Raw genomic sequence first — 25257 nt, forward strand, 5'->3', positions numbered from 1 at the left:
GACACAGACCTGCTGGACAGCACCATGACTGTAGTTAACGACAGTGTATTGTGCTCTGGAAAAATGCAGAGTATTGCTTCTCGGCCTTGTGGCTAAGATCAAGTGAAAAATGCAGAGTGGATGCAAAGAATTTTCAGCATAAAATGATAACTATATAAGGTAATGTGTTTGTTAATTAGCTACATTTACTCAACAGTGTAGATATACTTCAAAATATCATGTGCATAATGAATATATACAATTTTATCTATTTAATAAAAAAAACAACAGCTAAGAGAGTCGCATCAGTACACACAGTTGGCTATGACAGCTTCCTTTTGTGGGAAATTATCAACGAAAGGTCACATAGCTCTTGATCTAATTTACTATTCATTTTTCAGTATACTGAGCAAGATTATTGCAAATGGTCTCCATGTTGTTCTTCTCTCATTCCTGTTACAGTACTAACAAGATTCATGTAAAAACCAGACCTCAGGGATTCTTTCTTATATAAAGTCTTAATCCTTAATCATAGCGACAACTATTCATCTTCTGGCTCCACGTCGGGCTTTAAGAAATATGTGTCAGGAACAGCTAAATTCCTAAGCCCTCCATTTGCTGATAGAGTGCTCCTTATTATAAAAACAATTCATAGGAGGAAATCGAGGAGGTAGATCCTATTTCTGACTGGAATTGTGACTGGAGGCCTAAGAAAAGTGACTCATTTTCTCCTCTAATAATTTGGCAAAGACTTATTTAGTACCTACTATGTGCAGAGTTCTCTTGTGTGCTATGTAGGATTGTGAGATGAACAGATCTCCTGCCCAGTGGTTTACTGTGTGATGACATTGAACCCTTTATGCCAGAACGGTAGATGAAATCACCAGCAGCCATACCACCGAAGTGCATTCTTTTTGATTTCCAGTGCAGATAAGCTCTAAAACACATCGAGCAGTGTCGGCGCCCACTTTAGAGATGCTCTGCTTGCACATGTTGGCAGAGGCCAGCAGTGTGGGCTCTGGACTCCAATAACCCAAGTCTGAGTCCTCGCCCTAATTACTATCTGCGTAGACACGAGCAATTTACTGGGCTGCACTAACCTTAGCTTCCTGACTCATAGAATGATGATAACCATGGATTCTAGTTCATAGGGTTGCATTATAATAAAAACTGCATCAATAGTGATTAGGCTAATACCCATGAATAAATATTAGCATCATTATTGGCATTAGAAAGGCCTGTGACAGCTAATGACAATTGCAAAGTTTCTTCACTAGATCCGTGGTTCTCCACAGTCTTTCCTTTGAGATCTGAAAGCTTTTGCTTCAAAAGATTGATGAGAAACCTTTGAGGATGATGATTAGAGACCCAGGGTGCAAAACAGATAACGAGGAGTGGCCAGTTGCAGCAGAGGAATGAGGAACCGGTTTCCCTGCTGGCCCCTTGCACATCTCCTCATTGCTGTCAGGTGCCAAGGGGCATCCTCATGGCCTTCCTGGTGTTTGGCTTAAAAACTATGATGTGAACATTATATTTATAATCATAGTGAAAGCTGAGAATGACCAGGTCACTTGAATGTGCCTTGTGCCTGTATCCTACACATTCGAGAGCTGCACTGACACACTTCCACACGTCTACCACTGCAATTAGGAAATGGATCACGGTAACTCAGCATTGTTTACTCAACCACTCAACACATTTGTATTGAGCATTATTTACATTTCACGCCCTAGTCAGCTCCTGGCTTGTGCAGATAACTCAAAAAGATTCTAAATTCTTATTCAAAGGGACTGTGTTTCTTATCATTTTCGTCACTGTAACCACAGAGTTCGGCATGTATTTGATATATAAATAGAGCTGAAGTTTTAGGCTAATGAATGACCGCCCTTTCACTTTAGGAGAGCAGCAAAGTTTGCAAATTGCTCTTCTGTGCTGGAGAGAGGAGCCCTACTGGCTTCTGCTGGAATATGTGGGACACGTGCTGGAACATTGAAGGGATTTCTCTAGGGACTCAGCCCCTCCATTGGCTGGAAATACCTAATTACAGCAAGAGTAAAAGCAAAAGGTTAATCAGCACTTAAGAAACCTGGGTCATTGTCTGAGATCCCAGGCCCATGGATTGACATTGGAGTATCCACAAACTGCCCTCCACCAAGTGTCAGAAAGAAGCATCGTCACAGACTTGTCCTCCGAGCTGCGTGACTATAAATACAAAATGCCAGTACTCAAAGTCTTTTTCAGCAAATATTTATTTGCCTGAAGCCATATGCCTCAATGGTGTGTGTATGCTCCCTGATAGTCAGGTGGGAGAATCTGTTCAGTCTTTCTGAATGGAGCGCGGGCTTTCCTGTCCCCTCCCCTCTAGAGGAGAACTGAGAGAGCCCATGCTCTGCAAAACAAACGGAAGCTGGGAGAGTTTCGCAGTGGTGGCTGTCATTGCAGGTGAAATGTTCACCTTGCACCCAGCGCTCTGGATCCATGAATTTGCAGGTGTCCGCTTTTATAGGTGAGGGCGTGTGGCAAGGCCACGTAAGTAGTGAGGTGCAGAGCTGCAGGATATCCAGTCCACCTGCTCCTATTTCTCGGGTCCCAGGTGAGGAACAGCTGGTGCAACACAACTGAGTGATTGAGAGGGATTAAAAAGGGATGAATTGAAGAGGAGTGGGAAAGGTTTACACAGAGCAGGAAGAGACGGGCAGGGGCAGCTTCTTGGGGTGAGTAACTGAGAAGAGCTGTTATCACCCTGGGCCTGAATGATCAGGAGAGGAAGGAAGATGGAGAGAGGAGGCAGCGGAGGGAAAAGGGAAGGGGGGAAGGCTGGAGAAAGGGAAGGAAAGGAGTGAAGGAAGGAAGGATAAGGGGGAGAGGGAGGGACCAGCTGTACGCACAGCACCTGTGGCCTTCATCGAGGAGCGCAGCAATGGAGGGCCGGTCGGGAAGGACCGAGGGAGTGAGTGTGCGGACTCAAGTTGCCTCCCGGCCTCTGGTCTCCTGGCCATGCCTCCCGGATGCTTGGAGAAAGGACCTGTTTGGTGAGACCCAGTAGGCCAGCCTTCTGGGAAACAGCTGGAGGCGGCTCTGAGGGAGGAGCAGCCATCCAGCAGCCTGTCGGCCTCAGGCCTAACGGGGAGAGCATTTGATCAGCCAGCTTCTGGCCTAATGCTCTGTCCACCGCTCATTCAGCCTATAGTCACTGCTCAGCTGCCTCCTGCTGGGCTCTGTGCTGTGGCTCAAGACAGGGCAGAACAAGAGGCTCCCTGCCTGGAGGCGCTCAGGCTTGGGGGATCTTGAACCTGGTTGGCCTGCTATCGCAAGTGCCATTTTGGCCCTTTATTTTCCAAGTCTGACTACATTTGTACCCAAACAACCTAACTTTCCTGAATCTTTTCTCTATGCCTCTTAATTTTTCCCTTGTTTTCACAAACAAGAGGAAACTCTACATTCAGCTTCCGTGTGGCATCCTGTTAGCCAGCCAGGAACAACTCTGCTAAGGAAAGCTAATGATCCCAACAGATGTCGATATTATTTTATCACATTAGATATTTAAAAATAAAAGAGACAAAGGTGAGAAAAACACCTTTTCTTCTACAAAGAAATAATAAAAGTTAAGGAGCCCAGAAAGGCTACCTTGACTGTACATAGCTGCTCATGTCTGAGCAGATTGCCTTTACCCAAGCTAGCAGCAGTCCTCAGAGTAGGAGTTCAAGGTTGCTCCATTAGTGGAGTCAATGTAGAGCTCTCGTTGCTATAGCTTGAAAGAGTTGAAAGTGTTCTTGGAGCAAAATGCAAGAATGTTTGCTCTCTTGGTCATTTATTACTCTGGTCAGAGCAACCTTAGTTTTGATACTTCCATTCCTCCACGGCAAAGGAGAGACCCTCATGGTTTGGAATCTTCCCCTCAGCATTTGCTAGATGCTTATAAGCTTGGCCTCCCACTGCCCAGCCCCCAAGCAAACAAGCCTGAACGGACCCCTTTTGAGAGACCAGATGTTCAGAAATAGCAACTCTAAGGGTGGGGAACTGTTGCATTTACCAGAAAGGATGTCCACCAAAGGGGCAATAAGCTTTTCCACTCAGCAGAAAAGAAAAGAGTTGTTTTGAAGTTGTTTGAGGGGCATGTGCAGTTGGAACATCAGAGTCATAGATATGACCATATTGGAAATTAGCATTGCTAATGAGGTTTTCAGAGCTTCACATCATTTTAATCTACTTAACCTTCTCTATAAATACTCACTTAAGAAAGCCTGGACCTCTATTTTTAATAGTCTAATAATGGATTGATGTTATTTTTAAGGCAGTAGCAACAATGCTAACATAATTTTTCAAACAAAAACGATCAAATGCTGGCATATTGCTTTATTTTGTGTCAGATCAAATTTTGTGTTGTAGAGTGGTAGCCAGCTGTCTGAGCTGACTGATAAAATGGAAGGTGAAGACAGTCTAAGTGGCTACCTGACAAGAGTATTTGTTCTCCAGTGACAAAGGTGAGTTAAACGTTGGAACTCAAGTTTTTAAGGACCATTAGTCAGTATAGTTTGCAAAAAGAGCTCTCTGGCATCTTTGACAGCGCCTCCTTTCTAAGAACCCTTCCAGAAGCTTCCCTGAGTGAAAAGGAAACCGGTCTATTCACTCATTCCAATGGATTCCCTGTCCTTCCTCAAGGCTGAGTCCTTTGATAAACCTAGGCTTCTCTTCTGCCATCTGAAGCCTCATGTAGTCTCATGTTGGTTCACTGATTTGATTATTTCTTTGTTTTTGGTACCGGGGATCGAACTCAGGACCTGGCGCTTGTGAGGCAGGTTTGGTGCCACCGAGCTCAATCCCCAGCACCGATCATTCATTTAGTCACCAAATATCTATTGAGGCCGGGGATTACCTCAGTGGCACTGTGCCTGCCTCACAAGCGCAAGGTCCTGAGTTCAATCCCAGTGCCCCCCAAAAGCATTTAGTGAGCACCTGCTACATGTGCCAAGCGCTCTCCTGAATGCTGAGCAGACCCTCCCCTAAATGCATTGCGCCTTGGTGGAAGTTGCTTCTTAGAGAAGGGAGATGATAAACAAGCAAATGTGTAAGCAAGCGCCCATCAGGCAGTACAAAGCGCAAAAATAATAGCAATAACAATAGTTATAAAAAGAAACTGTAACCCTCACAACCAAAGTACAGGGAGGTCCAAAGGGAGCGCTGCCTGGAGACGGGAGAGGCTTTTTCCAGATGAGGTGGCCAGGGCAGCAAGGAGAGCTGAGGAGTAAATGACAAGGGATGAGAACAGGAAAGGGTCTTCGAGGGAGAGCAGGGGAGGGCAGGCCAGCGTGGCTGGGAGCAGGAAGGAGAGGGTCGGGATTAGATGACATCCATCCCTTGCGATGGAGCCAGATCCCAAAGGCTTCAAAGGCACAGCAAAGAGTTTGGGTTTTCCTTTGACTGTTTTTCTCAGATGACTGACATGATCTAACTGGTGCCCTAAGGGCTCTGTGTGGGTCGTATCTGGAGGGTGATGACAGCAGTAAGAGAGGAGGGAGTCCATCATGGCTGGGAGGTAGCAGGCAAGGCCTAGAGGATGTGAACATTTCATCTGGAACAAAACACAAGGCCGGAAAAGCGAACTTGACCAGAAAATTAGACCACACCTATTAGCCTTAATCTACTACTCAAAGGGAATCTCATCCTCTAGGGACCTTCAAGGAGATGCTTCAATTTAAAGCTGAGAAAAACTGAAACAGAGAGAAATCCGGGGGCACACCTAGGGCACACCGGCAAATCTGGGTGGGGCGTCCTCCTCCTCCTCAGGCCCGAGTGGAGGCCCACATCCCCACTGAGTGGAACCCAGCCGGGTGGGCCTCACCTTGCAGCCTGCTCGGCCCTGTGTCTACCCAGGGCCCCCGGTTTCCATTGTGTGGATTCACACAGTGGCACAGCCGAGGAGTTCTCACAGGGCCTGTGCGTCTCCCGTGGATGTATTGTACCTGTGTACTGAAGAAATGATGGTGTGGACGCCTTCATGTGGCAGCCAGAGCAGAGTGGCCGGCAGCTGGACAACAGCATCCACCGAGCCCAAGCCTCAGCTTTACTAAGCATCGAGTGTGGACTTCCTGGAAGCCCCTCACCCTTGAGTCTTGGTTTCCTCATCTCTCAGCTGGAACAAAAATGGTAACTTTGTGGTTCAGCAAGGGTCAAATCAAATGAACTATCAAAAAACCCCACCTGTAACTATTCCTGGAGCATGGCACACATTACGATGCAGGAGGCCAACTTCCCCCTCAGGTGAAGCAGGGTCAGAATATTCGAAGCTGATGGAGTTACTTGGGGCTGCGCTGACCAGCTACGGAGCATGGCCCTGCCACTCGGGCACGGCTGGACAGAGCCACCTCCTGACTGCGCCAGCCCTGCTCCTCGCCTGCTGCCTGGCGGAAGCGGTGGCCTTCAGGGCCATCATCCCGTCATTCAATGGCTCCTCAAATTCACTTGCTGGCTGAAGTCCTGGGTCCCCAGCCTCTTCGCTGGCTCCGGGGCTCACACTTTGTTCACTCTGTGAGTCACTTCTGTCGCTGACACGCAGTGACTTCCGGTGAGCAGGGGAGAGGCGGCCAGAGGGCCAGTGTGGCTGCTGTAAGCTGAGGTGGCAGAGGGCACAGCCCAGAGTGAGTGCCCTGAAGTTCAGGCACTCGGAGCTGGGGGAGAGCAGGTGGCGGCCCGGCCTAGTTGGCGTGCGTGTCCTTTCTGAGCTGCTTTCTTTCCTTTCCACACCTTCCCACCAGCTGCACCATGATTTTGCCGGTGGTAAACCAAGGCTAAGGCCTTGAGGGGCTTCTCAGGTCGAGTCACCAATAAAGGGAGGACCAAGGCTGGAGTCCAGCTCTCCTGACTCACCACCGCTTCTCTTTTCTCTTTGTTTCTTGTTTTTCTTTTCGGTATGTTTGGTACCCTGCCTCCTCTCCCTCTCTGGGTTACTATGTGCACAGGAAAAGGAAGGCATGGGGAGAGGGACAGACAGACAGACGGGGACACAGGGAGAGACGGGGCGGGGGAGAGAGAATGGTGATGGTGACTCTGTAACAATGATGTGCGTGTGTGCACGTGTATGTGTGAGAGAGAGACAGGGCACAGAAAGGACCCAGACACTCGCGACAGACTCCAGACGGGTAACCACCTGTGATGAGCATGTGAGTTCCGGCAGGGTGTCACCTGCTACACAGGCAACAGCGGACACCTGGGGCCAGCACCTGTGTGAGCCTGGCCCAGCAGGGACAGAGTGAGGGGCTCCCTGCCTGTGCTGGGAGGTGGCCCCTGTCAGCACCTCCCCAGGAATTCCTGACCAGCATCCCAAAACACATCCCCTCAGGGCGTCACCACTCAGCCCCTGGAAGAGAACAAGCTCAGCTCCTTTCCATTGCAGGAAAAAAAAGGACCTGAGTCACATTTAAACCTCTGAAGCCTAATTCCGAGATTTTGCAGAAGGCTTTAAGTAACACTTGTGTGATAAATGAGCACCTGAGTTATCATTGTCCTTCTACCATCTCTGGAGCCGGAAAACCCCGATTCCAGCGCAATCACCTTAATCATTATTTATGGACAGTGTATGAATTCCCCAAATGCGGATCATGCTAATACCCATGCATTTCCATAAAAACGAGGGCAATTTTTGTAATAAACATACCAACATTTACCTAATCTATGCAAATCTATTCATAAGGATTTTATAGAACTGCTGTTTCCCCCTGCACCCTCAAAGGGCAAAACCCCCGGCTCCTTTGCATCTCCGTTTACTTTCAGCGCTGTGGTGGAGGGAGGAAGGGCCTCTGCTGGGCAGCGAGCTCCTGCCGAGTGGCTCCACACTTCCAGGGGCGAGCCTGAGCCAGAGTGGGCTCGGCATGGTGGGAACCACCTCCCCACAAAGCAGGCAGCAGCTTGCCAGCGGGAAGTATCAGCTTCCTGTTCTCAGCTGTGGGTTGTCACTGTCTACTAATATGACCGCTTTGCCATCTCTCTGCAAATAAGGCAGAAGCTGCTACCTGATTGGTATAACATCTCACTTTCCTTCGCATTGATTTCCTTGCTCTCCTCCTTTCTTCATAAAAGGAGGCACAAGTGGCTGGTGCTGTGGACAGAGAAGCTTCATTTTTAGTATGAGACAACCTCTATTTTCTTTCAGGAGAGGGAAGTTGGATTATCAATTCTTTTGTAAATGTGTATGGTGATATTTGCTCCGGTAAGTTTATATCTCTCTTGATTTACAGTCAGCTATGTGGATGGGTGTGTGTGTGTGCGTGTGTGTGCGTGTGTGTGCATGTGTGTGGGGGCATGTGCATAGGTACATTTGGGCTGTACACTTTCCTTTCCAAATATGATTTTTGATCTCTTTAGTGATGTGCCTTGTTTTAACTTTGCTTTCTTTTATTCATATGTGTAAACCAATGAGACTGTTATGTGATAGTATGGTGCTTACAGTAGCTGCTGAAGTATATGCTGGATGTCTCTTAACATAGTAAGGAAACTATTAAGCAAACATATTTGGTTTTATAAAAATGAAATGTCATTCTACTTCAGCCTTCCTTGGGAGGATTTAATGTGCTAAGTACATTGATTTGCTACAAAATGCTTACATTTTAAGTTTCTTCACCAGTGTCAGAGTAAGAATGCCTTAAACTCCATAAATAGCTACCAAATACTGGATGCTGTGTTGGAAGATGTGTACTCATTTCCTAAGGTCTTACCCGAGGTAAAAGTGATGAGATGCGCTTTCCCTATGAGCTGAGGACAGACAGCTTTATAAGAACTGAATTTTTGTACAAAAAGTATTCGGGTACTTAAAGTAAATCTCCTGCATTCCCTGAAAAGCTAGATCCTAAGTGTTGCTCCTCCTCTGCCTTTCTTTGCATTATATATTTGTGCTACCATCTGTTAAATGCCCAACCCTGGCGCTGGTGCTTCTGTAGCTGAAGCTTCTCAGGAGAAAAGTTGCTGTTATTAAATGCAAACCAGTGCAGGATGACTGTCTGGTCACCTCTGCTTAGAAATGGCTCCTGAATGTCCTACCTACTCACACCTTCTCTTCATTCTCAGAGCAAAAGAAGGTCTGAATTCTTTGTTGTTCACTCGAAAGTCTGGTGGAAAGTCTATTCATGTAGTTCTCCTAGGCAGAGATGATAAGATGATTAACTAATTCTGCTAATGGAAACAAACTGATGCTTTAATCTTCTCTTTGTTACACAGTCAACAAATCTGCATGGCATTTTTCATGGGGAAAAGAACTAGAGAATGTAATGAAAGTTAAAGGGACCTTTGGATGGGAACCAGGAAAAGGACTCACAATTTTTCAGATTTCAAAAGTAAAGTTGGGAATTTCACACATGCCTAGAGCTCATAGGTGTCAGTTATTTTTCATAAAGCAGCTTTCTGATTCTGACAGTCTCAGGCAGCTCTTGGGAATAGCTGCCTGTGTCTGGGAATGCTCTGACCCCTGTCTGCTGCCTTTTGGGCATTCTGCAACCCGTGGCTTTCCATGCTGCAGCAAACTACTCATTCTGACAAGCAGACTGAATCTTGATTCATCTAGCTCAGTCTCAAAAGTAGATAAAGCTCTCAAACCCAGCTGAAGTTTTATATTGCCTTAACTTTTCATCCCTATGAGTATGTTCCCAATAGCAGACCTAGGTATCATAAACCCTGGCCGGAACCAAGTATTCCTTAGCAGAGAGTTGAAAACACAACACAACTTCTTTCCTCGAGCTCTTACACTGAGTGTTAAGTGAACTCATTAGCACTGAACAGCTCCCAGCACACACAACTGATTTCCCAGGCTCACTTAGTATTTTCAGTTATCACCGTCCTTTCAAGGCCAGTTGAAACAGGTTGTACATAAAGTCATGAATCGTAAGTGGACTTATCATGCCCTCAAGGTATTCAGTACTGTCCACTGATGAAATCTGAGAGGGACGCATCGGCAAGGGCTTGGCCAGCAGGCTGGACCCCCAAACATGGGGAGGACAACTGCACACCCATGTCTGAAAGAGCTCAGGACCCTTAGTTTGTGTTCAGGCAAATGCGCACAGTCTTTCAAAGTATCACTCCTGAAAAAATCCAGAATGCCATACCCAGAAAATATGATGAAATCTATTTAGAGGAATTAAATCTCTGCACCTGGGGAAAATAATAGAAGAATTTTTTAAAACAATGACAGTGAGATCATCTATTCATTTTAGCAAAACGAAGAATGCGACAGTTGTTTCCACTTAAAAAGTACCACTGTATACCCGGCACTGTGCTGGGCACTTATGTGGATAATTCCAGATCTTCACAACCAGTCTCTGAGGCAGGTGGCATCAGTTCCCAGGTTGACAGGGAAGAGAATGGAGGAAGGGCAGGGCTGGAACTTGCTGGAGGCAACACGGTACTGAGAACAAGACCCAGCACCAGGAGCAGGTTCTCTGCAGAGCAGGCTTTTCATCTCTCCCCTTCTGAGGGGTTTTGCTTTGTCTGTGAACCCACAGCAGAGTCCTAGACAGGAAGGATCCACGGAAACTTCCAAGCATTCTCTGTATTTCTGTTGGCATTTCCCCTTTCACACCACATCCTCCTCCTCCTCCTTACACGGTGCCTTTGTAACTGCAAGCTAATTACGTGTTTAAAACTGAAGAACATGGGCTTTATTTCCACTCAGTTTGTGCAGCTCCCAAGATGTGGATGTAATGAAAGTGAGCCAGCCGAGGGAGAGATAAGATGCAGAAGTGGCTAAAGGAAGGTAGCTTGTTAAATTGGCCAAAATAAACCTTTGTCCTTCAGTCTTTTAAATGTAAAGTCAAAATAAAGGTGCCAAAGTAGCTTAGAAATATCAGTGTCTTAATGTACCTGGTTCATCATGGATGCAAAATAGAAAAAGCAATTCCAAATGAATTGGTTGACTCGCGGGGAACTTGATAGGGTTTTTGCCTGCCTTTCACTCACACCCCCTCTCTGAGATTTTCTTGCTGTGCTCTGGCCAGCTGGAAAGGGCCTAGGTGGCACTTGCTGTAGAATATTGCAAAGCACCTGTACCACCCGAGTAATTAAAAATGAGCACAGCTGTCGATGAGGTAGCTTGCAAGCATGGCAAAGTAGAAACTGTGAGTCCTCAAATGCATTCCTGTGCACCTCAGCACTGAGCTCACATTCGAAATCCATTTATGCCAATAAAATCCAGATGAATCTCACAGACGAAAAACGTAAATAACACAGAAAAAAACGTTTGAAATGTCTCCTCCAGCCTGCTTTCAGGCTGGATGGAGGGCACCCCAGTCATGGCTGAGTCTGGGAAGGGCTGCATTTCCTTCCCTCCCATGAAAGAGAAATTATGAGACAGAATTATGAGTGTTGCTGCACAATAGAACCTAGTCCAGGAGATTCCCGCTATATTTTACCCAAACCAGAAGAATAAAAAAAATACCCATCTCAAAATGGGAGCACCATCAAATTTTGAAGTGGTTATCACAATATTGATCTGCTATATCTAATAAGTGATAGCTTTTGAGGCACTGCCTGTGTAGACACCTCATTGATCAAAAAAGAGTTCAGTATGCAGCACACGATAAAATATGTTTCCAGTTTGTGTCAGCTTTGTCAGAGACAACCTTGGTAACTCATAGGTACTACATCATCTCTTTCTTGCTCTTGAAAAAATGATAATTGGGTGGTTTAATCAGAATGTGTGGTATGAGACCCAGTCCTGATAAGGACATTTTCTAAGAACATTTGTGAGGGGTCTCAATATACTGAAGGCCATCAAATGAGAGCTTACACTTTAGTGAAATATGTTGTGCTGAGGTACAGGACTCATCAAATACAGACTGTCCTTTAAAACTAATCTTAGAGACAGTTTTATAAAGTGTATCATTTTTCAGTCTCTAGCTAGCAGGTATTGCCTTCTTCAGAGAGGTAACTAAATCCTAATTAACACAGTAGAGAGTACGTCCCATCCGACCTAAGTTTTCTTCTACCACTTCTTTGGCAGATGTGTGTGTGTGCACTTCAACATATTGATCCATAAGTGCTTTAAAACAATCCATTAGGTATGGAGGAAAAGGCTGAAGACACAATGCATGTTGCACTAGTCTCACATTTGTCATCAAAGGCTGATGTGCAAGTAGAACTGGTGGTGCTATTGCACACTTGTATGAGAAAGCAGAGCCTGTGAGTATTCTGATCTTGAAATCAGGGCGTGAAGTACTGCACTCAGTCCCCTGTGAGAGGCTCGTGGTCACTGGCGTCTTTGAATGTTTACAGGAAAGGGGGGTTGGAAATGGAAACCTCAGTGCCTGCACTGTGCAGAGTATGGACTGCATACTTTATCTGTTTTACAATGATCATTTTTAAACACAGATTCCAGCCAAAAATGCTAATGGAAAAGCATTTAGGGGCAACTCCAAATGCCTCCACTGCAGCTCTGGAAAGCTGATGCCAGTGCAGGACAGTGGGGCCCCTGAGGGCTTGGGGTGGCCGTGCAGGGGACCACGCTTCTGCGCTTCTCTGGGGCAGCTGTGTTGGGTGAGAGCGTCTTCCGGTCAGGCCCTGGACTGCTGTGGCTCTCTTTATAGCTTTCTTAATTCCTCCCAAATTACCACAGATTGTCCCAGTGTAGACTTTCTGGCAAAATGATGACAGATATTTTAGGGCTAGTTTTATTTCTGGTAAAATGTGGCTCTAGAAACATTTGTGTTCAATCTGAATCATAACTGCAAAGACTAAGGCACCATGTTGACATCCACCTCTCAGTGTGAGCCCCAGGTCCCGGCTTTGGATCCCCATAAGGGAGCAAAATGGATACAGCTGCTCAAACCTATGCCTCCAAACCATCTCTGCACACAACGGGGGCGTAAAGGCAGAACAGCATCTAATTGCAAGGAGCTTTGAGGGAAGGGTTGGAACACTGGTTTTTGCAGGTTGTCCTTTCCCTGAGCAAATGCTGAGAAATACCTGCCGTGGGCCAGGCACGGTGAGAGGCAGGCAGATTCGGCCATGAACACAAAGATCCAGCATCTGCACTCCCAGAACAGAGTGTCTTCCTTTTCTGTTTCTGTCATCACCCAGAAAGCAGCTTCTTAAAGGCATAATAGAACATTTTTAGGAAATATGTGCTTTGGTCTTATCTGTTCACACTCAGTGAAAGAACAGGAGTGAATCCATTCACTTGCTGATGTGATTGCCTCCCTCTGGAATGGAGAGGTTTGAAGGGGGAGTGGAGGAGGCTTTGCGGCTGGCTCTCCAGTCTTCAAGCTTCATTTAGCACTCCGGGCATTCTCAGACGTGAAGGGCTGGCCTCACCCTGCCCAGTGCTGGGAGGGGAAAGAAAGGGGAGCAGCTTTGTGGGGACAGGAAAGTCAGTGAGATGGAAGAGCAAGCCGAGAAGCTGCCTGGAGGAACGAAGCCCCCCGCCCCCGCAAGCGATCAAACTTGCCTCATCTAGCTTTCTGAGGGCAGCCATTCCCTCATCCAGCTAGTCAACGAATATCTCTGAGTATTGGAAGCCTTCTTTATGCCATTGCCGTGCTAGACGCTGGGATACAGGAATAAGCAGTCTACTAGATTCTGAACCTCGCGGGACTTCTAATCGACCAAGGTTTCTCTGTCTCAACACCGTCAGCGCCCTGTCCATGTTGTCCCCGGCTGTGCACCGTAGGAGTTTTAGCCACATCCTTGGTCTCTACCCACCAGATGTCAGCAGCAGCTTCCACCCCAAGTTGTGACCACTACAATTACCTCATTACATTGCCAAACTGCCCCCGGCTGAGGAGAGAATCACTGCAAGAAACTCTGTAATCGCCCTCAGCTTTGAGAATATCTTCCCACTGTATTTCTACTTTTCACTTTTCAGATCCTATGCTCTGTGTTTTACCTCGGGATTTTTAAGTTGTTTTCCCCAAATTTGTGGTTAAAACTTGCCTGACAGAGAAAGGCATCTCTAGGTCATTGCTACTATTGGCCCTTACCTTCGAATCTGCCTCTACAAGTGTAACCTGCACAGTCTCTGGAAACCAAAATGAGGCAATATTTAAAAAGTAACCCATTTTCTTTTGTTCTTTTTATTTTATGAAAAAAATAAAACATTTTCATATCCACATAATAAGAGAAAAACAATAGTTATTAGACTATGTATTGTTATCTTTAAAATAGTTACCAAGTACAAGATATAAACAAAAAAAAATTCTTACAAAAAGAAACAGATAGGGCCAGGGATTTAGCTCAGTGGCTTTGCTGTGCAAGGACCCAAGTTCGAACTCTGGTACCAAAAAAACCCCAAAAAACAAACAAACAGAGAAACAGATAATAACACAAACTTTCTTTTCAATGAACTAAGATAAACTTTTAGTATAAATGAAGCAAATTAGTATATATATTAAAATATTTTTAAAACAATAAAATGTGTAATTTGGGAAAGGATTTGAACTTCTCCCTACTTCCTGTTTATCTCTCTTCTCTTTTGCTGTTTATTTGTACATATATATAAATATATGTATACATATATATACAAATATATGTATGTATACATATATGTAGTGTCTGTCATATAACAGAAACCCTGTGCTATTTGAGCTTGTATGTCTAACTTATCTCAAGTTGCATTCATTTACCTATGGATGCCTCAAGTTTATCTTTCTTTATGGCAGCGTAGTACTCCATTGTATATAAATACCACATTTTCCTTATCCATTCATCTGTTGATGGTCATATATGCTGTTCCCAAGATCTACTATTATAAATTGTGCTGCTATGAACATGGGTGTGCGAGCATTCCTGTAATAGGATGGTTTTAACTCTTTTGGGAAGACACCTAGGAGAGGGGCAGCTGGGTTAAATGGAGTTTCTACTTCTAGTCCTCTAAGGAATTGCCAAGCTGGTTTACACAGTGATTGCACCAGCCCCATTACCACCAGCAAAGTAGTAGAGCTCCTTTTCCCCATATCCTCACCAGCAACTGTTATTTTTCAAGTTTTTGACGGTAGCCATTCATTCTGGGGTACGATGGTACCTCAGTGTGTTTTCACTTGTGCTTCTCTGATGGCCAGCTATGGTGAATACCCTTTCCCGTATTTATTGGAAGCGTCTGCTCATTTCAGTAGCCCAGTCCTTGATTGTGGGATTTTTGTTGTTAGTGCTTTACATATTCTTGATGTTAGTCCTCTGTCTGTGGAATAGCTGGCAGATATTTTCCCCATTCTGTGGGTTGTTTCTTCACTCTCCTGGTTGTTTCTTTGCTGTGCAGAAGCTTTTTTATTTGATATAATCCCATTTGTTGATTCTCGGTAAAAAGTATCACCCTTAACAACTGAGGAAGAGATGCGTATTTAGGAGGTTCTGTGTCCAAATTCTGCAGCTAACAGTGGATGAAATCTGGACTCTCCCATGCACCCTAAAGTCCAGTGTTTTCTGCGAAGTTCCAATGTGTGATAGGGAGAAGGCGGGTCAGTTTCAGCAGACACTTTCTCTTAGAGGCTGCCGGGCGAGAGAGGCTGCGCTTGTGAGCGGACCCTGGAGGTCCGCGGGCCTGGTCGCCCTCAGCACTCAGCAGCTTGGGCCCTGGTGGCTGACTCACACTCTCGTTTCCTGGACAGTCAGGGATACAGGGTCACAGGCACGGGCCAGGGCCGGGGCTCTGGCAGTGGATGCTAGCAAGGGGCGGCGTGGCCAGCACAGCACAGGCAGGCAGCGGCATGCCCCCTGCCCCTGAGCTCCGGCCTGTGCAGGCCTTCCCAGGAGGGGGTCACGGTGGGCCTGGCCCTTGCCCTCCTTTCTGAGGAGCTGTTAAAGGGTTTTGCTGACTACCGAGAACCCGGGGCACATTTCCCCAGATAAAGGCCTTCCAGGGGTGCAACTCCCTCCGGCAGATTTCCCAGGAAGAAGACTGTCGTCTGCCTGCACTGCCTCGGAGCGCTGACCTTGAACGAGAGGAAAGAGGTCCGAACCTTGGCTCTGTGACTTAGAAGGTTGCATGGCTTTGACGATGGAGTTAGCTCCTCTGGGCCTCAGTCTCTCCATGGGTAAAATGGAAATAGAGTTCCTTACCCAGAGCTACAGAGCGGAGGGCTGACATGGATGACACAGGAAAGCCCTCTGGCGTGTGTAGGCTAGGCAACCGCGCCATCCTTCCCTTCTCTGCAGTCCAAGCCATTTTGCCACAGTGTTCATGCCTGACCTCAGCGAGTGGACGAGGCTATGGGAAATGGTCTCCCGGCCTACCAGGAAAAGCACCGTCATTGTGGGATGGGCCTAAAGTGGTCTGGGAGCGCTTTGAGGGGCTGTTCTATCTCCAGGGCACATCCGAGCGCATTAGTGATCAAGCCAAAGGCAGGGTGGCTAATGATGGCCATTCCCAAGACAAGGCTCGTTAGCCAAGAGGAATTTCCGGAGTCTTCCTGACTCTCCTGGACCTTTACATTCCCAGCCGCCATGTGCTGTGTGATCAGCGGAGGAGGAGACAGCAAGACCTCAGGCCTCGGCCCATCGGCCCATCGCAGTGTGACCTTAGCCCTCCCCTCTCCCCGCAACCCGAAGCCCTCAGGGGGAGCCGAGAGCCGTGACTCTCCTCTCGGAGGACAGATGCTCAGGGAAAGCCTCCGCCGCAGGCCCTGGTTCCTCCTTAGCCCCTGCTGCGGGAAGTTCAAAGGTCTCTCCCTGCTCACGTTTTATTTACCAGAGCATCTCCTGACACTCTCGATCAGAAAGTTCAGTTCGCTCAGATGTTGTTCCTCTGCCCAGGTCTCCCCCTCGGTCGCCTCTCCCCCTCCCTGTGACTGGGGTCACAGACTCCCCCTCACAGAGCGCTGCAGACCGCTGGGAGAGCCTCCTTCTCCCACCACCTCTGCACTCGGAGACAGTGTTCCTCATGCTTCTTCCCTGAGGATCTCTTCCGGGAGGAGCAATGCTTTGTTGTTTATTCACGCGTTCATTTTCCCACTCTGTCGCTTATGTAACCTACTGTATTTCTGAAGAAGCAACTGTGCAGGCACTGGGTTAAGGTGGGGGACGTGGTGGCAACTAAAACTGACACTGTCTCCGGTCTCAGAAGATTTGCAGGCTGATGGAGAGAAAGTCAGTTTTAAAATCCCTCAAAATTGATTTAATTATCATTGTAGTAAGTGCTAAAGATAAGAGCTAAGCCATCTTGGGTCCTAATTATATGACAGGCATGGCTCCAAGTGTTTTATGCATGTTAATTTATTTAATCTTCATAACAACCCTTTGAGGGAGATAAAGAGGAAAGGATCAGAACCATAAAATCTGAAGGGCATGAACTTCTTTAGCAAATCCAGGAATATTGGAGTGAGGGTGACTCAGAGGACAAAATGTTGAGTTCCCTGTGTTACCATGTGAGCGGTACCTCCAGAGCCTGCACCTTCTAGCAGCTCCCGGAGAGGTCACTATTATTACTATAAGTATGAGGAAAATGAGACCCAAGATTTCTGAGCCATTTGTCCAGTTACACACCGGTAAGTGGTGACTCTGAGGCGTAATTTAGTTGAGTTTAACCTCAAGTCTGGCTCTTTCCCACTGTGTGAGCCTGTGAAAAACTGGTATAAGCCATTCCTCATTCAATTCATGTCCTTAGGAGAGGGCCAGAAGGGTCATTTTAATGTGCATCTGAATTCACATTAGTGATGCTTCCTAGAGCTAAAAGAGGACTTTGAGGGTACCAGGGACTGGATGTGCTGAATCCTTAGCCTTTGGGCAGCTTCTCTGTCCCAGCACTGCCTGAGGACCCTGTTAGAGACAGACTCTCAACCTGCATCTCAATGATCTCTAGGCCACTTCGCAAGCAGTGAAATTTGAGAAGCTCGACTCAAACAGGTAAAGATTGGGCTTCCAGCCCTGCTTGTCATGCAAGCTGGTGGCTGTCAGACTGCCCAGGTTCCTTTCATCTGTGTCATCTTTGGGGTGACCTCCGCCCTCCTCACAGATGGGGTCAAGAGCCACCCTACCCTGAGCCAAGAACTATTAGGGAGGGTTCTGTAGAAGCTAGGAGGCTCTTATTATATTATTTTCTCAAAGAGTAGTCCATGGACCACCTTTATCAGAATTCTCTGGAGAGTTTATTAAAATGATGTGTAGATTAAAAGCAGACTTCTTCGAATGGTAATTGATGCCAAAATACAGTGTAATAATGCTTCAAACATCAGAAAAAATGACTGTCAGATGAGAATTGAACATCCCTCCTCAGTTATTTATCCAAAACAAGAATGTAATAAAGACAACGTTGACCTAAATAACAACCAGGAAGAAATTCTTCAAAGGATAATAACAATAGGGGAGGCGATAATAGGGCATTGCCATGGAAACATGCATGCCATCAGTAACCTGTGAACGTATTTGAAGGCATAGGAAAGGGTTTAGAGGTGAAATGAGGGAGAATGTATGACAGTTTGAAACAACAGTCCTTGCTACGAAGACTAGCAACAGGGGCAGTGCCACTTGGAGGTAGAGCGAGCAGGCAGCTGCTGGGGAGATGTCCTCACCGAAGTGCTTCTGTGTAAGTCTCCAGCAGGTCTTTCGGGAATGGCTCTTGTCAGGAACATGCGCAGGATCCCTCCTTCACAGTCTCCCGGCTTTATTTCTTTTTTTTTGTTAGAGCTTGACAAAAGTGACGCCATTTTGATTCTGACAACTTTCTTAACATTTTCAGACAAATGTTAAATCATTTAATTTTTATATCAAATTGGTTTCTTTTGGGGAAGAACTGTCATGGTGAAATGTGGACTTTGGCCCCAGCCAGACTTGGGGGTTCAATTCACGCTCCCATTCCCTGTTAGCACGGTGACTTTTGAGTGACTTATGTTTTGAACCTCCCAAAGAGAGAAGCGAGGGCTCCGGGATAGTAAGGGTCTCTTTGTGATGTTACTGTTCTGCAGTGTGGGAGCTTATGGAGATTATTTTATGATTAATCTATTACTGTTGTCTAATGATCGTGTTGAGGTTGAAGCAGAATAAATGATATAAAGACAAGTGATATTTATGAGTTTCAGTTTCAAGACAATTTTATAAATATTTTAGAAAACCTTCTTAGGCTATTAGGTACTATAGAATCTTCTGAACTCAACTTTGATGTTTTTAAAAGTAGAAAATATTTATTGAGGGAAAGATAGCTTTTGTGTAAGAGATACAGAAGGGGACCTGGAAAGTGGGTTACCCCTCAACTTTGAGTTTTAGAATGGCTTTTTAAAGCATTACTCCAAATGAGCTCTTTTAATACTTTACAGTTTAAATTTAGGAACAATTTTATTTTCACTGGCTCAGATAAAATAATATCCCAGTGAATTCTACCACCTAAGTGTCCAATAAGTAACTTGGAAATAGAATACCCTCTTCATTGTCTCTCTAGTCTACCAGCATTTCTATGATGTGATAATAGACAGATTCGTCTTAATATGCTAAGAGGTAGACCAGCTTTTCTAACTATGATGTTACCTCTCAGTTCAGTCAGCACAACTGGGCTCCTGTCAAGCCAGATGCACCCTGGGTTGTCAAGTGGCCTCACTGATTCCCTAGCCTCTTAAATCAAGGTTAGAATTCATGTCACTCTGTTCAAACTCCACTAGGAATTATTTCTACAGTGAAGCCCTGACATCGTATACTGCCACCGCCGGTGCAGCCGTTGTTCCCTCCACACACTCTGATACCCTGTGCCGCTCACGGCATGGGGCGTGAGACCCGCAGAACCAGGCGCTGCTCAGGACCCAGCCGGCTTGGACACAGCCAGGGAGGGGCACAGGTGCCGCCCCCAACTGTCCCCCTGTCCGCTTACACAGCATTTAGGGTTGTCAGTTGCACAGAAACTACCTCATTAATAATACAGCATGACTGAGGGGCAGTGTTCCCTGTAATCGTAACTGTTAAGATGGGGATGTTCTGAAAACATTTTCCTTTAACTTTGTTTCATTTTGCAGTACTGGGAATTGGACACAGACCCTTTACACTGGGCCACATCCCCGGCCCTTTCTTCAGTTTTTATTCTGAGACAGGGCCTCATTAAGTCGCTAAGTTGCCCAGGCTGGACTTGAACTTGCCAGCCTTGTGTCTCGGCCTCCCCGGGCTGGCACGGTTGCTGGGCACCACTGCACCCTTTGAAAGCACGTGTCTTTAGCCACATCTTCCCAGGTTCTCGATGCTAAACTGAGCCTTATTCCTGGGTTAGCCACCGCGCCTGCCCCAAGCAGATGGGTCAGAGCAGAAATAAGAATGCACAGGAGTGGAGGGACCTGGACTCAGCAAAAGAAACGAGTATGTAGCTTACAGCCTGAGTGCTTGCCATTGCCTTGTTGGATTAACCACTGGTCTTTAGGCCGCTGTTTAAACGAACACAAGGATGTGCTGTCCCTTCACGCACTGAATACTCCCGAGATTGGCACAGCCACGCCTGTGAACCCCGGGTTGAGTCGAATGTTTCCTCACAGTAAGTTGTATTAAAAGTAGAGAAGCCAGGCGTGGTGTGCACACCTGCAGTCCCAGCACCCTGGCACAATGAGGCAGGAGGATCACACTTTCAAGAACAGCTTAGGCAACTGAGAGAGACCCTGTCTCAAAATAAAATTTAAAGAAATTTAGAAAGGGCTGAGGATGTAGCTTAGTGTGAAGGCCCTGGGTTCAATCCCTAGTACCACCCTACCCCAAAACAGGCAAAGAAAAACATGTTGTCCTTTCCTACTTATTTTGCCTTTCTGCTTGTGTGTCATTGTGAATGGTGTGTGTGTGTATGTGTGTGTGTGTGTGTGTGTGTGTGTCCCCATATTCTCAATTTCAAATATCAATTTTCGTCTGGTTAGTACTAAGCTGTTTATTCTGAAATAGAGCTCGGATAACAAGACCCGTCTGCCACCTCTCACTCCGCAGTGTCTAGACATGGTGTTTGGCAGAGTAGGCTCTTAGTACATGTTTGTTGAGTGAAGAAAGGACAGCCATTCAGGAGTTACACTTCCACAGGAGCTGTTTCGGCCCCTGATGCCTCCTCAGTCTGACTTACCAGGTGAAGCACAAATCATGTGATGAAACTGGTCAGAATGTAAGTGGGAGATGGCAAGGCTTAAAACAGCAGCTCCCATCTTCTGAGGCCTTCCTTTCTGTGGGGCAGGCATGGCGAGAATATGTTAGCTGCATTGAAGGACTGAGTCCTCACAGCAGCCCTGAGTGGTGAGGCTCAGCGCCCTCTTTCTCACGGGCGAAGACAGAGGACTGCTGCAGCTAGGAATTTATTCAGGACATGAAGCAGGAAGTGATGGTGTGGAGTGTTCTCCACGTGGCCCAGCCCCAGAGCCCAGGCCCTGGGTCGCTGCGCCTGCCAGGAAGGAAGCAGGTCCAAGTTCGATTTCTGGCCCTCCCCAGGCCTGGACACTGGCCAGTCCCCTGCCAGACCCACTCTGGAACCAGCCCAGGTTCTCTTTGGCTCCCCACCCCTTGAAGTCCTTGTCCTCAACTCCATCTTGGAGTGGCTGGGGGGCACTCCACCCCAGTGAGGGCAAATGGGATCAAGAGAGGCTGCCTTTAACTTTCTGTCAGAGTTGGTAGATCCAGGGAAGCACAATCCTTGCTGAGGGCTGCTCGTCCCTAAGGAGGGGCTGCTGGTAGCCCTGGGCCTCCAATTCTCCCTGCATGGGGCAGTTGCCTTCCGGATGAGAAAGCCTTCCTTCCCCAGTAACCTGGGAGTTACTGAGGATCGAAGCACATAGCCCTTCTGTTTACCTCTGCTCGGATAAAAGCTCTCTGGAGAGCTCCTCAGTGCTTTCCCTTTGAGTAAACTCTGGCTCCCCACAAATAGCCTTCAATTCCAGGCTGTTAGGCTGTTACTCTAGCAGTGCCATTCTACTGAATTCAGATTTCTACCGATCTTTTCTATATTTTTATTCTTTCAATAAGAATGTGTATATTTTATTGTTTCTCTTTTGAGTTTTAAGATCTTAGCAGGTCATTGTTTTCCACTAGAAATTTCTGGGCTATCTATGGCTCACTGATAGGCATAGCACTGCAGAGCACAGAAGGTTCATTTTTATGAGCTCTTTGGTGATGTTTCTTGCATCTGCTAAAATAAATTAGGTCAAAATCAGATTGAAGAAATCTTCAAGTGCTTCAGCATCAAACAAACTGAATTTATTATCTAGAAAAGCAGGAAAAAGTGAAAAGAACCTGCAGATTAAGAAAGTAATTAAACTCCTACTTAGTGAAGGATCACGAGTCATCGTGGGGGCAAATTCTAATTTCTCTTACCTCCGAAAGAAGAAAGTACCCTGAAGAATTACACAGGCCCACACAGCCTAACCTATAACCCAGCACACTGACAACTTCACAAGCTTTGTTTTCAGGAAGGGAGAAGACTCTACCACCTTTCTAAATTCATAGCTCACCAGTGTCTGGTTATGCAATTACCCTACTCCTGGCTGACGCTTTGGTAAGACTGAGAGCTTCCACCATGACACGTTTGATTTTGACTCTCTCCTGTTACCTTTGTTCCCTCAAAATGGTGTTATTTTCCTACCCACATTTATGAATCACTCTCTCCTTTCAAGACCCTGAATTACTTTTCTTCGTAACTTGTCTCCTCCTAGTCCCAACTTTGCATACACTTTTCTGAAAACCTGGGCATTTAGGATACCAAAGTTTGTTTGCTTTTAATATATGGTAAGGTGATTGACTTGTCACATTTAATAAAGCCTCATAAAATCTACTACCAAGACAAACTCTTCCACAAGCTGCCCTCTACTGGTTCTTGATTCTGTCCCTTGGCCTTTATGCATCACAGACCATCCTGGAATTTCACAGCTGGAAAGCATGCTGTTCATGCCCCTCCAGATCCTGTGGTTAGCATTCTGGCCTGAACGCAACTGGGGAGTGTCTGCTGGCACTGACTGACTCTCTCATACCTGCGGTTGTTCTTCAGTTAGTAATGCGGCTGTCTCTCTAGGAGTTGGCTGTCATCTAGGAGAATGGGGGTGACTAGGTCATTTTTCTCTCATCATCCCTCAGGCTAGTTTGCCATGGAAATATGTCTTATCCTAAATTGTGGTCTCAGTATTCATGTGATACTGGTGTGGTCTCGTCCAGCAAAGTTTGACCTCCAAGAAAATAAAGAAGCACTTTATGTCTTCCCTTTGGACTTTCCAGATCTCACTATGTGGAATAAGGGCAAAATAGATAGTCAACAGAAGCTTATTACATTAAATTAAATCTCTAATTTCATCTAATCGCCCCTTTGTGAAGATAATTGTTGCTATCGTTTTAAGCAGGATTTATGTGATTTATCAAGTTCATACAGCCTAATACTTCTGGGACCAGAATGGTAATAGAGTCCTTAAACTCTGAACTGATTTAGAATTTTTAATGCAGACTCTGTAATCTCTTAATCCTGCTAAATGATATCCATTATTCCAAGGTATCAAAAAATGTTGCATCCTTTTATCCAACAAAGTCGTCCTTCACAGCTTCCTCTCCTACTCTCATCTAATTTAGCACAAAATCTCATGGAGTTTGCCTTTAAAATTCCCCCATTCTGCCCACTTCTCTACCTTCACCCTTACTGCTCTCTCCCTTGCACTCATCCCTGAAAATTCTGGTTTTCATTCTCCTCTCACATCTTCCTCGACCATTCTTGATAAAGGAACAAGAGTGGTCATTTCCAGATTCAGGCTCGCTCACCTTCCTCTCCTGCTTAACATGTTCTGGTAAATTCCCTTTGCGGTTAAGCTACAGCTCAGGAGGCCCTGCGATATCTTCCTACTTCCTGTCTGCCCCGTAACCTGCCTCGTGTCATCACTTCCTCTAGCCCAGCCCTTCACATGTGCCATGCTGCACATCCCCTTCTCTGCGAAGACACTCTCCCTGCCCTCGCTGCCCTTCATCTTCTTTTGTACCTTCCAGTCCACTCCCGTGTCCTTCATGCTGTTCCATCCATGTCCATCTCCTCCATCAAACTAGAAGTTCCTTGCAGCCAGAAAGCCTCTCTGTTTTTGCTCCTCAGTGTAGTAACTGGACACAGCAGTGTCTAGGGCATATTAAACATTCAACAGATAATAAATATTTAAATGAGAGATGGAAGAAACAAATGAGTGAAATAAGGAATAACTATCTATGTCCCAGCCCCATGCATGTGTTTATGTCTTCAAGAGCCTGTGTTCTCATTAGAAGAGGTAGATGGGTAAATTGTTTAGTGCAGCGAGTCCCATAGATGCTTAAAGACAGAGACCAATTTTCCCCTGTGGTACAAGAAAGGAAGAGCAAAGAATAGATATTAGTTTCTTATTTCCACTGTAAAAAATTAGCACAACCTTAGTGTTTTAAGAACAACATAAATTTATCTTCCAGTTCCGGAGGTCAAAAGTGCTAAAGTCAAGGTATCGGCAAGGTTGCATTGCTTCTGAGGTGCTAGGACACATTTCTTCTGCTTACCTTTCCAGCCTCTAAGGCTACATACAGCTCCTCAGCTTAAGGCCTCTCTTTCCATCTTTAAACGCAGTAGCCAGGCAGCCATCTTTAAATTCCATTCTCCTTCTCCCTGACCTCTATTTATGTCCCCCATCTCCTTCTGAGATTGACTTCTGTGCCTCCACCCTGTGAGCACCCACTGGCTAACGGGGCCCTGCCAGATCCTCCCCTGGATTTCCCTGGGGGAGAGGTCATTGTTCTGTCTGCCACAAGTAAAGAGGTGACCTAAGAAGAATTCCACGGAGAAAATAGCGCTTAGACCTGTTCTCCAAACACAGAGGTGCGGAAGGCACCTCAGGCAATGAGAACAGTATGAGGGCCAACAGGCAGAGAGTGTCCACAGTTGTTCAGAGAGGAGGGTTTCGAGTAATTTGTGGTCCATTGAAGACAGTGAGAGGCGAAAGTGAAGACAGAGGGCCCCATGCCACAGCCAGGAAGGCAGTGAGGGCCACTGAAAGCTGACAAGTTGGGAGAGGAGGGCAACCCGGCCAGACTGGCATCCCGGAAAAGTGAGCCTTGTGACAGTGTGGGGCGTGGGTGTCCTGGGCAAGGCAGGGGCAGGCACAGCTGATAGGAAGCCACGTGGGCACTCTGCACAGGGACATAGTGGCCCGGGCCAAGGCGCGAGCAGCTGAAGCGAGAAGGGCCCCCGGTGACAGTCCACATCGAGAAGGCAGAAGCAGCAGTCAGTAACTGAACACGTGGGACACTGGAAAGAAGAACGCAGGCTGAACCCCAGGTTGGGTTTTTCACTTTGGTGATGGGACGAAAGAGGTACCATAGGTGGAGGTTGCTATGTCTCCAGTGAGGCTGCCCTACAACCTCTCGGGGACACTCTGGAGAGAGCGC

The 25257-nt window shown here is 46.4% G+C and overlaps 1 protein-coding gene across 2 annotated transcripts in view; it reads left to right on the top strand.

The window, feature by feature from the left end:
* Synpr (synaptoporin) overlaps window positions 1-25257 on the top strand; it is a 290162-nt gene that overhangs the window by 137061 nt on the left and 127844 nt on the right. Inside the window, exon 1 of one of the 2 annotated variants that reach the window (XM_004871613.4) lies at window positions 7743-8185. The exons of the other annotated variant lie outside the window; for it this stretch is intronic. Within the exon in view, the coding sequence (XP_004871670.1) occupies window positions 8162-8185 (24 nt within the window). The 5' untranslated portion in view covers window positions 7743-8161. Of the gene's footprint in view, window positions 1-7742; window positions 8186-25257 lie in introns of those variants that run through there. 2 annotated transcript variants of the gene reach the window in all.

This window comes from Heterocephalus glaber, unplaced genomic scaffold (assembly GCF_053883595.1).
Source record: "Heterocephalus glaber isolate CG9 unplaced genomic scaffold, H.glaber_assembly_v1.0 deba00001472, whole genome shotgun sequence".
Taxonomy (NCBI): domain Eukaryota; kingdom Metazoa; phylum Chordata; class Mammalia; order Rodentia; family Bathyergidae; genus Heterocephalus; species Heterocephalus glaber.